Raw genomic sequence first — 14,745 nt, forward strand, 5'->3', positions numbered from 1 at the left:
CGAGTATGTGTCACTTTAGATAAAAGTGTCTAAATATCAGTCAGCTTTAACTTTAACATATTCCATCTCACTGTGTGGGCTTATCCAGAATTTTTTTTTTTATCTTAGAGCAATTATTGAAACAGGAATCCATCCCTTGGTGTGAATGACATTCAGGCCAGTGTCTCAGATGATACCCTAAACTATTCAAACTGGGATGTCGAAGGTTTGAGTAAACAGACTAAGGGAACGGACTTGAGGAAAGAATGACCGCTGAGTTGGAGTTCGTCCTCAAAAATCTGGTGTTGTGGGAAAAGGAAGACCACAGCTCTTTCACCATTCCTTCCACAGAAAAGATTAAGCAACACATCAGATCTATATCTAAGGTCTCAAAATTGCACTTCAAAGTCACTTCAATGTTGTTTCTCATTTTGGATTAAAGCATCAGCCAAGTGAATAAATAAAAATGTAATTATAAAATCTGTTCTTGAAAAAATGTAATTATTATGTATACTTAGCATGTTAGTAAGTTACAACTGCTGTAATAATATGACTGTAGAGGCCTCACAGAGGCTAATAATGACTGATCCACACCCAGTCAGGGTCAGCCCAGGGTCAGATAAGGGCTAGTCTGACCACATAGATTGATAATCCTGACGATAAACAGAACAGATGAACAGAAGTACAGCCACAAAGTGAAAGTCTATGCATCAGAACTCCTACAGAGAACTGTCAGTTTAATAGAGTGTGTGTCAATGGAGGTATTGCGGTGACGTACTATGATGTGTCTGTGTAGGTGATGCAATAGACCCTTTCAACAATAAAAACAAAAACAATGCTTGAACGTTCTATTTGGGCCCCAATCTACTTCCTCTGCATTAAGATAACATATGGAATGTTAAAAAGGAAGTCTTGTGGGGCCAACTATGATGCTGATAATGGAACTCTCTTGAAAGGGTCCATATTACTTTCATTCTGAGATCCCTCTCCTCGTACGGCTCCATGACCTCCTGACCCCTCATGACTCAAAAGAAATTCAGCACAATCGGTATGAATGACCTCATGTAACTGTGTTGTGTGTGTCCGACCACTCGACTCAGCCCTGCACCCGCCTGAACTCGAACCCGCCACTTGCAGCACCTTGGACTGGGAGCCGAGTGAGAGAGCAAGAGAGATAAAGCCTACTAGCAACATTTCCAACTAGCATGCGTGTCTTTTAAGGCAGTGGAAGGGAGGCTTAATGTACATACCACACAGTTATCGCACCAGCTGGCTAACGTTACATAACCCAGCAGGTCTGGAACATCACATTATTGGTCAAATAAAATCTCACTTTACAGTCGAGAACCAGCGTGGGAACTAGAGAGAACCGGGGAAAACTGGAAGGAACCAGACAGAACTATAATGGAACCACTAATCAGTGATTCAGGATGATGCTGGAGTCTAGTCTGTAGGCCAACACTCATATCTCTGTAACATTTGGAGCTGTGTGTGTGTGTGTGTTTGTATGTGTGTGTGTGTGTGTGTGTGTGTGTGTGTGTGTGTATGTGTGTGTGTGTGTGCGTTTGTCTTTCTAAGTGACTGAGTGAATAAGAGTGCCGATGTTTGTGTGTGTGTGTGTGTGTGTGTGTGTGTGTGTGTGTGTGTGTGTGTGTGTGGTGTCTCCCTTAAAGAGGCTGTCAGAGATATACTCCACACGTTGTCTCTGTGGTCTAAAATAGCAGCTGAATCTCTGATAAGTCACCGGCTGTGTAACCACGGAAGGGATCACACATCATGCTGTGAGAGAAGCACAGTGAACTTCAGACCTGCTGGTCGGTCTGCTTCAGATTCATCACGGGATTAATGAATAATCACAAGACTGCGACTCACTGACATGGCTGACCACTGCATACCAGCCGGATCAGAAGCAGAAGTGAGCTGGATTCCACTGGAGGAAAAATAGCAAAACTGCTAATCATCAACAGCTGGATGTGCACCAGATCAGGGTCAGATCAGGGCCACATCAGAACATCCTCAGGGCCAAATCATAACATCCTCAGGGCTCCTCAGGGCCACATCAGAACATCCTCAAGGCCAGACTAGGGCCAAATGAGGGTCAAAGTGATGCTATGTCCCTGCTGATTGGAGAGTGGTGTCACTAGTGCTGGTTGATGACGTGGCGGAGCAGGCAGGTGAATGGACAGGGCTTGGCTGGGGCTGTGTACTGATGAAGTGTCCCATAGGAATTTACCAGCTCAGCCCCCACACACACACATACACACACACCTGACTCAGCATCTGACACTTTGTGGGGCAATAGGTCCCTTATGGGACAAAAGAAACACCCTACATGGACAGAGTTACTCATAACCTGCTCTGTTTTAACATTAAACCGCGTATGCTTCCCACTATTCACGCTCAGCAAGTGAATTCCCTGAGTGTGTGTGTGATGGTTGGCATGTGGTCAGTGTCCAGGCTTGCCCTGCTGATTGAGAGATTATGCGGACACACTTACAGCTGCACAAAAGACTACATAGCTCAAGGCACCAACCTGTGTGTGTGTGTGTGTGTGTGTGTGTGTGTGTGTGTGTGTGTGTGTGTGTGTGTGTAAGGGTTCAGAGGTTAAATGCCCAGCAAACGTTTATTTGTCCTCACTCTGGAGACAGAAACCATGCTGTGTAATCATATTATAGGAGAGATTTACAGTCCCTTTGTAGCTATAAATCCTTCAGATCAACTCCAGCATTCACACACAGCCATGAGGATGATTCCACAGCCAGACATCTTATTATTTTCTTTCTTATTATTTGTCCTATTTTTATATAATTTCAACTCTTTAACACCATTTTGTCTATTGATACTTGATACTGATACTTGATATGTTAAAATGAGTGTAAAACACAGCTGAAGAGGACATCAGCTTAATGCGCTATCGCAGAGCTCTCGTCTTTTGGCTACATTTCCCCATAACATTAAGGTAACTGATCAGTTTCGCTTTCATCAGCGATAATGTGCCCCTGTCCATTTGGCAACCAGAGCAACCAGTATTCAACTTTGGCTTAATGTCTTCCCAGGGTCCAACGAATGCCCGGTCCAAATAAACAGGTTGTCCAGGCCGAGATATACACCATTACGGAGGAAAGCACTCGGCCCATTCACATGTAAATGGTGGCTGGCAGCATTCATCGCCATGACAACAGAGTGAGTCAAAGGTCACAGAGTATGCCTTGAGGGACAGGAGACAGGTATACTACGTTCACACAAAAGACCGAGATTGAATGCGTCCTAATTTCTGATTCAAGAGTGTGGGTGTCTGTGTGTCAATGTGTCTGTGTGAGTGTGTGTGTGTGTGTGTGTGTGTGTGTGTGTGTGTGTGTGTGTGTGTGTGTGTGTGTGTGTGTGTGTGTGTTTATAAGTGTGAGAGAGAGAGAGAGAAAAAGAGAGAGAGGGGGGTGTGTCTGTGTGTATGTGTTTGGTCTGCTTGTGCATTGTGCGTGTATGTGCATATGTATAAGTATAGGTAAGCATCTGTGTGTGTGTGTGTGTGTGTGTGTGTGTGTGTGTGTGTTTGTGTGTGTGTTTGTGCAGGCTACCTGTGTGAGTGTGTGTAAGAGTGTCGAGTTTTAAAAGTGATACCCTGCCCCATGGGACGTTGCGGCTCTCCTGTGTTCAGCACACACACAATCACACAATGCCACTCTCTAGCAGTGTGAGTTTAGCACACACACACACACACACACACACACACACACACACACACACACACACACACACACACACAATGCTCCTCTATAACCATTTAGGGATTACCGCGCGAAAGACACAGACTGTTAACCCCCACAGATAAATACACAGCTACCTGGCCTACCTGAGCAGAGAGAAGAGAGGAGGAGGACCAGAGAGAGGGAGAGAGAAAGACAGAAAGAGAGAGAGAGAGTGTAGGAGAAGAAGAGAGAGAAGAAAGAGAGAATAGAGAAAGAATAGAGAGAGGGAGAGAGAGAGTAGAGGAGAAGAAGAGAAGAGAAGGAGAGAAAGAGAGAGAGGGGAAACTGACTTTCACAAAAGACAATAAAGCAGTTTTTAATTGACAAGTGAAAGCGAGAGAGAAACAGAGAGAGAGAGAGGGTGAGAGAGAGAGGAAGATGAAGGGAGTGAAAAAAAAATGAAAAACGAGCAAAAGAAGGACAGTGAAAAACGAGCAAAAGAAGGACAGAGAGAGAGAGAGGAGAAAGAGAGTGCTATACAAATGAATGTGGTGGACTGTGTCTGTGATAGTGAGTTGAGTAAAGCAGCCAGACTCAAGCAGGCGTGTTGACCCATGAGCAGTAACGTTATATTCTCTCCTGCCTGCTCTTCATCACCTCAACATCCCCCATCCCATCACCACCTGAACATCCCCCATCACCACATGAACATCCCCATCATCACCTGAACACCCCCATTACCACCTGAACATCCCCCATCACCACATGAACACCCCCCATCACCACCTGAACATCCCCCATCACCACCTGAACATCCCCCATCATCACCTGAACATCATAGATTCAGTTGAATTTTAAATACAATTCATAGCTTTGCATGCAAAAAAGATCAACAGATACTGTAAAGCAAAGGCTCCAGACAAAATGACAACATTGCTGGAAAACGGAATGAAACAAAAATAATCATTACACCTGGCCAGAGCCCCCTCCAGTCTTCTCAGGCCAGCTCTCCTCTACTGCACTCGGCAGACTGAAATATGCAGCATTGCTGAACACACCAGCAGAGACTACACAACAGTCACATGTAAATTATCATGTCTCACCATCACAGCATTTAACTCAGTGTTAAATACACCAGTAGAGAGAGACTACAGGACAGTCACATGTAAATTATCATGTCTCACCATCACAGCATTTAACTCAGTGTTAAATACACCAGTAGAGAGAGACTCCAGGACAGTCACATGTAAATTATCATGTCTCACCATCCTAGCATTTAACTCAGTGTTAAATACACCAGCAGAGACTATACGACAGTCCCATTTAAATTATCATGTCTCACCATCACAGTATTTAATTCATTGCCACTGCACTGTGGGCCCATGAAGTCAGCTGATGTTCTATTTTATAATCTCAATTTCAGCTCATCTGGTCTCTCTCTACACGTTTGGATTAGTGATGAGTTGAAAAGCTATTTGGTGACCTCACAAGTGGTTGAAATAAATAGTAATTGAGTCAATTGAGCCACCATGCTCCTGCACATTCTTACACCTGGAACGTCACACTTCCATCTATAATAACACTGAGTGGTTCAGTGGGCATTTCACATCTGATAACAATCTCTCTCTCTCTCTCTCTCTCTCTCTCTCTCTCTCTCTTTCAATTTGGCATGACATACTTCAGTATTCCTTTTATCTTTTATCAAATCACGTACAATGTACTACATGTATATAATCCCAAAAAAGTAGAAATGTTGGCACAAGTAAAGACAAAATGTAGCAGACATCTTTGCCAGACTGACTTCTCTCATGAGCAATTGTGTGTGTGTGTGTAAATCCTCTACTATGTTGCCAACAGGACAAAAGTCTATTTGTGGGAATCAGCAGGTGTGTCGCTGGGTGGCCAGTGGGCCTGACTGACCACCTGATTCACAAAACTGGACCCAGATCAAAGAACAGGACTCTGCACTGCCTCGGCCCTTTAACCCTTAAAGGTGTAGGTTTTTGAACGTTCTAAGTTCCGCAACAATTGAAGGTTCTAAAATTCTATGTTGAATTCAATGAACCCAGATATTCTTTAGAACGTTCATTTCTCAACATTCCCGTACTCCTTTAAGGGTTAACTGCTTGAATTTCCCCTGGGGATCAATAAAGTATCTATCTATCTATCTATCTATCTATCTATCTATCTAACTAAACCCATAAAACTCGCCTGAAGTGGAGCACAGTCAGCAGAGAAAGATATGCAGCCATCACACTGTCTGACAGAGCCAAGGGAGAGGCAGTGACTTCACCCCCACTTCACTTTCTCTCACGATTGCCTCATCAGACCTTATAATCCATCACAGATCTGTGTAGAAATCAACACATCTGTGTAGAAATCCACACGGATGTTTTCACTTAAAAAGAATGTGTTACTGGCCGACCTGCGATGGGAAAAAATATGAAGCATATCTTTCTTTACCAATGAATGTTAATGGTAAACTTGTATAACAAATGTTTACATTTGCTGTTACATGTCTACATCATTTGTGGTGTATCTGCAGTAAAACTATCCTCACGTAGACTAAAGTGTCATCCATAATTTCATTCCTAGGCTATCAGTGAAGCACTTTGCGTGACTTGACAAACCCCACGTCGTTGGCCTCAAGCCAGTTGGTCACGCATTGCGCACAGAAGTAGCTCAACCTAACCACAAGCTCACTCTCCCTCCCTCACCCGCAAACATTACGGTTTTCCATGTCTCACCCGATCCCAACCACGCTTGACTTACTCTGGAAGAAAATGTTTCCAGTCAAACTGCTGTAAACTTTGTTGCTGTTTTGAATTTATTGCACAGACACCTGCTAAATAAAGTAAATGCTGCTGAAGTAAAAGCGATCGTCAATAACATGTGAAATGTTGTGAAATGCACAGGCAGGACATTGAGGAATTCAACAGGTACCTGCAGTGCCGTACTGATGGGTGCTTGTCCGGGGCAGCGAGCCGCTCGAGCGCTCCGCTAGTCGCATCTGGACCTGCTGTTGGACCCGCTTGACTTTCGCCGCTTCGTCCGACACGGAGCCTCCGTGTCCAAGCTGGTGGTCGGAGGGGACCGCGTACGTGGTGACCGAGCTGTTGGGCTGGAGAGCGGACAGAAAAAAACTGTCGTTGGCCACAGCGGCACTCATGATGAAGTTATTTAACAAGCAAAAAAACAAACAAAAAACTACGTAAAATTCCAAAATAATCCTTGCGAAATGACTTATTTGCGCCAATGCATGAAAGTCTCTGAAGACGAGCGCATTATAAGGTGACAGGGGTGTGGCATCCCACAATGGCAGAGAGGAAAAGTTGATCCGTTTTGCGCGTCGGTCTTGTCATATGCAGTCAGACTCACAAAAGCCCGATACCCCACCGAGTTTCCGGCCCCTCTGGCCTGGCTTCCAATGAGAGTAGCCGGGGCGGGCCAAGGCGGAGTCAGCGCTCGGTCATTGATCTACTACCGGCTACCTGGGTACACTCACAAACAGAAAATGTCCGGGGCATTGTATGAGGTCAGTCGCCAAAATGAAATGAAACGGTCACGTCTTGCATTTAATCTGTGAGTAATGAGGAGGAGTCGATAACGCGGCTTTGCAACTACGCTGGGTCTCTGCAATGACACTGTTATAGTGACTTCAGGGAATGTTGAATGAGAGGGGTGTGCAAATGAAATGTAGTCATGAATAACATGATGTCAGCAACATACACCCACTGTATTTGCCTAAACTAAACTAAAAGGAAGGGTGAAAGGCTGAAGGTCGATCATTTGTCATCCTCCTTGGAAACAAACTGGAAAATATTCATGTGTTTGTTATTATTTAGCAGTTTTTCGTATGCATTTTATGAACCCAATGATAGCCTAGATATTGTATGCCACAAATGTTAATTATTAAGGTCCTAAAACACTTTTTTATATTACATGTCATAATAACTAGTGTTTGTTGGCAATGTAACTTTCAGGGCAGTTCTCCGATAACTTTCAAATTCCTCTGGGACATGGAAACGCCAGCATCCTCCTTGCAACAATAATCCTGACTACACTCTGCCAGAGGCTACTGTCACAGACAGTAATAAGCACTAAACAATCTGAATGGGCCGTCTGACATTTAGCCACTATATGAGAAGGCAGTCAAGCAAGTAATCAAGATATCAAGCCCTCATAGAACTGTCATACAAAATCAGTTCAAAAACAGTGAGTTGTTTGATTACATGAACTATTACGTAAACGCTTTGGACTCTTTCAGTTTTACACAGACCAGGTGTGCCAGAAATGTACAGTTTGTAAGTTTGACCTGCATCAGATCTTGTGCATAACCTGAACATGTTAAATAACCATTCATAACCACACATTTTACTGTGTGACTGACAGCTCTCCGCATGCTTTTACTGTAGGGTTTTCCTATGTTTTGCTGTGTGTGTGTGTGTGTGTGTGTGTGTGCGTGTGTCTGTATTGTATGTACAGTATGTGTGTGTGTGTGTGTGTGTGTGTGTGCGTGTGTGTGTGTGTGTGTGTGTGTGTGTGTGTGTGTGTGTGTGTGTGTGTACGGTGCAGTTTCTGAGTCAGCGAGCTCTGTAATGGACGATGGGCATTGATTGAGCCGTATGTCAAACGGCTGGTCTCCCTGCGTTAAACTCGATGCCTTATTAAATGGGCTTGTCCTGATGTATAAGCACGCTCCAGTGATCTGCTACAATAATGCTCACATTTGGCCTGTCAGATACACACACACACACACACACACACACACACACACACACACACACACACACTTTCCTTTGCCTTCACACACACACACACACACACACACACACACACAGACTTTTCCTTCGACCATGTGCCTCTCCTCTCTCTAATTCTGTGGATGCCTCTTGTTATAGTGTCTAACTGGAATCTCTACACAGGAGGGAGATTGAGAGGACACGGCAGTGCCAAACCTCCCTCTGACATCAGAGGAAGACAGACAGACCAGAGCCGGACCACCCTATGCGGTTGTTAAGTCGTGATGCAATAATGTGCCGATAATACTTTTTCCGGGTCCAACTGGTCCCAGAGGCAGTAAACAATTGTCCCGCTATGCAAAGTAGCCAATGAGAAAATTGTCATTCGACTACTCACTTGCTCCCTCGACCTAATAAAATCCTATTTTTCGTGGAGGCCTGGATGTTACCCTTGATGACTGTAGCCTATATCATCGGCTGACTGCGCTAGCAAATGTTTTTGGACGAAAAGCCGTTGTACTGTTGGTAAGAAAAAAAACGAAAACAGTGGGTGTTACCTGGCCCGATAAGTATACTTAAATGCAGTTGAAGTATAAGTTTACTTTATGTAGTAAGTTTACAAGTATACTATACTTATGTACTATTTTTTTAATACTTCTTCAGACTAACTTGGCCCACTTTTCAGTTAATAATAGTAACCTCGTAAGTATACTTTATTTTGTACTGCAACTGTACTGAGAACTATACTGTACGTAAACTAGTACTAGTTATATATTTCTAGCACACTTTTTAGTAAACTTAAAGTTTTTTAAGCTATACAAGTACCGTAGCTTTTAGGTGCACTAGAAGTGAACTTATGGATATACTGTTAGTTTCCATTCGTCCAAGCACTGAAAACACTTTACAATGTCATATCTCACATTGGTGCCGGAACGAAAAAACTCGGCAAAATGTCTAGGGGGCTTGGTAGTAAATTTGGCGAGACACTTTGTCCAGCCGTTCCGCCTCGGTCTATATGAAAGGGACAGTCGTTCCGCGATTCTGGTACATAAAATCGCGGCGATTTCGCCAGTGTGAAAGGGCCTATTGATACACACACTCACACAACGATGGCGCAGGCTGCCATGCAATTCGCCAACCTACACATCGGGAGCACTTTTGGGGTTAAGCGTCTTGTCAGGAGTTGGGCTCGAACCTGCAACCTTCTGGTTCCTGGACGACTCTACCTCCTGAGCCTCTGCTGCCCACTACCAATATATACTTATACTGAAAAATATATCCCTTAGTAAACTATAAGTTGAAAGTTGTTTATACTACAAGTATACTTGTAAGTTTACTTTACATGGACTGCATCTGACTTTTAAAGTATACTACTAGGTTTCCATTCAGGTATTATTTTTATACTTGAAGCATACTTTTATTCATTTAAGTATTCTTAAAATTCACTAATATAAACACAACCAGTGGACTACACATACAAATATTCACAACACATAATCTGAATAAAGAACATGTTTTCTTTATAAATCAAAATGTGCATCCAAATATTGTATTGGATGCCAAAGCATAAAGACTTAAAGGTTGTATCAGCGATAGCGGGGTATACGTCACTTCTGTTGATGTTCAAATAAAACAGAGAGCTAGCTCGCTACTCCCTCCCCCTCTCTCCCGTGCAATTATAAATCTCCTAAACGCACATCTATTCGGTTATTGGTTGAAACACTTTATTTTGCCTTTGAGTGGGTTGCCAACCCTTGTTGGTAGCAATCGTTTTTGTGTACAGATCTCGGAGCCTAGGCTGCCTACAGAGATGCAGAGATGCTTTTTTGGGCCTGCAATCGCTGATACAACCTTTAAGTATAGTTCAATTTAGTATATATATATTTAATATACTAAATCAAGTATCATTTTTAGTTTAAATTAAGTATACCAACAGTACACTTCCATAAGCTTCTTTTTGGTAAGGGATTGCATGAGACTCCTCTGCGATCAAAGAAAGCTTCTCTTCGAGTGATGAAATAGCAAACATCATGACTTATATCCTCATTACCTTAGGCCATGCACACCTAATTTCCAAGTAAAACACACAGAAACAAATGACTCTCCTTCTGAAAGTAAAAGGCACCTAAGACTTACACACCACTGATGAATGTAATCTTGACATTAAAGGTAAGTGTTTAAAAGTAAAAAAAACTCAATATGAAATATTCAAATGGCAAAATATTTCAATAACTACTTAGTATATAATATAGAACTGCCAGTGATGTTAATGATCAAGAATTAACAATATTCAATATTATAAGTGGCGATAAGGTGGTAGGGGACCCCTAAAATCCAATTCTGCTTAGTACCCCATCAGGGCTTGGGTTGACTCTGAGACAGACAGGGATCGAGAGAGAGAAAGAGAGAGAGAGAGAAAGGGAGGACACAACACACATTCTCCAGCTGCCCAGATCTTCTATTCCTTTGTAAATGCAATTTCAACAGTCAAGCCACATTAAAGCCCGTTTATTCTCATGCCCCCCTTCACATAATTACACCGTCACTTATCTTAAGATATCATCTCAAGCTTACGGGTGAAATTATCCCCTTGTGGCACTTACTCACCATGAGAGAGGAAACAGCTGCAGCAACTCTGGGTTCCTTGGTTCTGTGGTTCCGCTGTGGGCCGTGGGTCTGCTGTGATTGGTGCTTCTGGTTCCTCGGCGGGTCTGTGGTTTCTCTCTCTCTTTCTCTCTCTCTCTCTCTGTCTTTCACTCGCACTCACTAACTGTGTTCTCTTCCCACTCACTTTCTCTCTCTCTCTCTCTATCTCTCTTACCAGCTGTATTTCTGTGTTTTTCTCTCAATCTTGTCCATGCTAGTCTTTCATTCTCTCTCTGCTTTTAGTGAGAACTCTGTCCTACTACAGAAGGAAGAGGTGGTATGTGCTTGCCCTGTGTGTGAGTGTATGTCCTCTCTCTCTGTGAGTGTGTGTGTCCTTTGTACTGTATGTGTGTGTGTGTGTGTGTGTGTGTGTGTGTGTGTGTGTGTATCCCCGCCCAATCACCCCGCCTTGCAGGGAGAGGGGAGGTAAGGACAGGGAGGATGAGGAGTAGTGTGTGTGTGAATGTGTAGGGAGAGAGAGAGAGAGAGAGAGAGAGAGAGTAGGAGTATGTGTGAGGACTGACTCACTCACTCCCTCTCAGGCATTCCCTCTTCAGTGCTGTATCATGCTAGTGTGATGGATGTCTAAAAAAAATTCTGATTGGCTGTCAGCTTTTTATCGTTCTCTGAAAGTGATCCCCAACGTTATCATTATGTCGTTATCACGCACACAAACACATATACACACACACACACACTTATTCACATACCAACTTGAGGAAGGTGCAGACACATTTGTCCTGTGGGCACAGTATAACTTCCCTCCATTGTGAGAGTGACACTGTAATTAGTTTGTCTGCACAACAGTGCCATGATACCTTACCTGTCAAACCTGGCAAATGTGACCTTGACAAACATGACCTGTCTGGCACACTAACAGTCACACATAGTGCTGTTTATGAGACTCAGATGACACATCAGAGATGGCATGTCCCCTGAATCAGTTTGATAAGGCATCTATCAAATATTGGCATACATCTATCAACATAAATCAGGGTGCTTTTGTTGTTTTTTGTTGTCTGTCCGGTACCATGCTCTACTTTAAGTAGTAATTGCACTTTATGTATATCTATAATGTCTGTGCACTGTAGCCTGTTTCAAATGTCAAAATGTGGAAATACAGTAATTTCTGTCTTTGGCAAAATCAGCTTTTTCAAAACTCCATGTACAACTGGTGGTCATTGTATTTTGCTTCATTTTTTCTTGTTGGCTGTAAAATACTGTATTCCCAACAGCATATTATTTAGGAAAATCACTATTTTTGGTTTCAATATTGCTTACATGTTTATTGTCTATTTCAGCTTCTCTCTGTAGATGACTTTTAGTCGTATATGGAAATATGCATAGAAGCCCGTGAAAGACAGAAGAGCTTCAGGCTTTGAGCAGCAGTCTGTACATGATGTATCCAAAATGTCATATTATGACAAAAGTATTGATAATGTGAGGCGAATGTTTGCTTTAAAGATGTGTTTATGACATTTTGAATGTTGCGTGTCATTTGAGGCATTTTGCATTTTGAGTGAGCAATTGTGGATGTTTGTGTGTAGAGTTTTGAAAATGTGTAAACAGTTGTAAAAAACTGTAACACTGGTTGGAAACCTATTTCATAACAGCCTACCTGCCTGCCTACTGCTAGTGCCTTGAGGAGGCCTTGAACTGGTCTACTGTCAGAGACAGAGCGGACATGAAACGGATTTACCCATGTGGCCTAACAGGTTACTAAACTAGATGTACCGCAGAGCGGTACAAAATATGACCGCCGCCCAGTCCAGCACATTTTTTACACAAAAATAAGTCACGCTGAAAGGCATATGATTCTAACTGTCTCACTTAATTGCATTATGCACACTCAATTCTCACTGGTATCTGGTAGACAACAAGTACCAAAACATGATTAGTTCATAGATTTCACATGTAAAATACATTTCATAATTCTGAGAAATTCTTGAATTGTGTGCATGACTGTAACCGGAGAGTTGCTGGTTCGAACCCTGACCAGTAGGCACGGCTGAAGTGCCTTTGAGCAAGGCACCTAACCCCTCACTGCTCCCTGAGCGCCGCTGTTGATGCAGGTAGCTCACTGCGCCGGGATTAGTGTGTGCTTCACCTCACTGTGTGTTCACTGTGTGCTCAACTCCCCCCCCCCCCTCCGCACGTGCCTGGTGTTGATTAATATGATGGCTAAAATTTGCATTCTGATTGGCTGTCAGCTTTTTATCGTTCTCTGAAAGTGATCCCCAACGTTATCATTATGTCGTTATCGTTATCATTATTAGTTAAGATAAGAATTAGAAAGTAAAAGTCCTACCATGTATTGGTTCTACCTATGATGTTAACACAGGTGATTTCACTAATTAGCAAATCTATCTGGCTTAGGATTTGTGCTATTTAGAATCAGCTGATTAAGTGAATGGTTGGAATAAATACAGTATTTGGCAGGACTTTTACTTCTCTGCCCAGGACTGACCCCCCAGATGTACATGGGTTGAATTCTAAATGGGAACAGCAAGTCAAACACTAAACAGATAAATTGATAGCGAAAGAGTTGACTCATTTGACTCTCGTAAAGAGCGAAGAGTAATGTGTGGGGACGACTGCAAAAGTGGGTAACTGTTCATTCACATTTCTGTTGCCTCTCATATCAGTACTGCAGATCTCATGTAAGTAGTGTTTATTTATATAGCGGATTTTTCAAACGCAACGTGTCACCCAAAGAGCCATACACACATAACTTTAGACACAGCAAACAAACAAACAACAAATTTCCATTTTATCAGTTCATTGATTAAATATAACGGTGCAGCTGAAATGTGCCCTTACCTGAACACACGCATCTCGGTATCTCACACTCCCTGGAGTAATGAGCCCCTTTGTGCTATTATTATGCTAAAAGCATCTAACCCTAACCCTTCTGAGTCTTTCCTGGTCAGTCAGTGGAGTGGGATCCTCATTTCAATGATGGTCACAAGTCAGTTACTTTACTTCCAGTGGAGGAGGAGGAGGAGGTCAGTACTGATGATGGAAAGTCCATACAGACCCAGGTCCCCAGGCAGCATATACTAACCTGACCCTAGCCAGATGAATTTCGTTCCGCTTAGCTCCGCCTAGCTTCACTCACATCCATCTGGGACCTCTTCCATTGAGAGTGATTTCTGCAACCGATTTTATGGTACAGCCAATCAGGACGCAGGGCGGGAGTTTCATAGATGTGACATAGCGTAGAAGCGACTGTGACAAAGATGGTTGATTACGAAAATACTTCATGAGAGGCCATGTCCTGTCCCTGGAAATGTATGCAAATAGGGTAGCAGTACACACCCCCGCACATTTACTGTATGCAGTGATCAGGCTCTCTTTTTAACATTGAGGTCTATGGCAGAGTCCAAGAATTTCCCAGAATTTGTCAAAGCTTTATTTTTCTGAGCAATGGATGCACATTTCGGACACGGTATCATGATCTCCATACCCTCATACGTCAGTGACACGCCCCTGTGCAGGCGGGAACTGAACCAGAGCCCGTCTCTGACTGAACTCCACTTTGCCCTCATAGACATGAACTAGGACGACCCATCTTGCTACGCATTCATTATCTTTGACTGTGAGACTGTTATCAGCGTCACGGGTTGGCTTCGATGTGAGTGGTTGAAGTAGCACGTCAATAGATGGTGGCTTATTCAATCATATGCAAGCAT

General features: G+C 43.1%; 1 protein-coding gene across 1 annotated transcript in view; it reads right to left on the minus strand.

Annotated features, from left to right (window-relative positions):
• pkp3b (plakophilin 3b) overlaps positions 1-7,035 on the minus strand; it is a 60,078-nt gene extending 53,043 nt beyond the window's left edge. Inside the window, exon 1 of the mRNA XM_048232187.1 lies at positions 6,609-7,035. Within this exon, the coding sequence (XP_048088144.1) occupies positions 6,609-6,834 (226 nt within the window). The 5' untranslated portion in view covers positions 6,835-7,035. The remainder of the gene's footprint in view (positions 1-6,608) is intronic.
• Positions 7,036-14,745: the final 7,710 nt, after the last annotated feature.

Source organism: Alosa alosa, chromosome 21 (genome assembly GCF_017589495.1).
Source record: "Alosa alosa isolate M-15738 ecotype Scorff River chromosome 21, AALO_Geno_1.1, whole genome shotgun sequence".
Lineage (NCBI taxonomy): Eukaryota > Metazoa > Chordata > Actinopteri > Clupeiformes > Clupeidae > Alosa > Alosa alosa.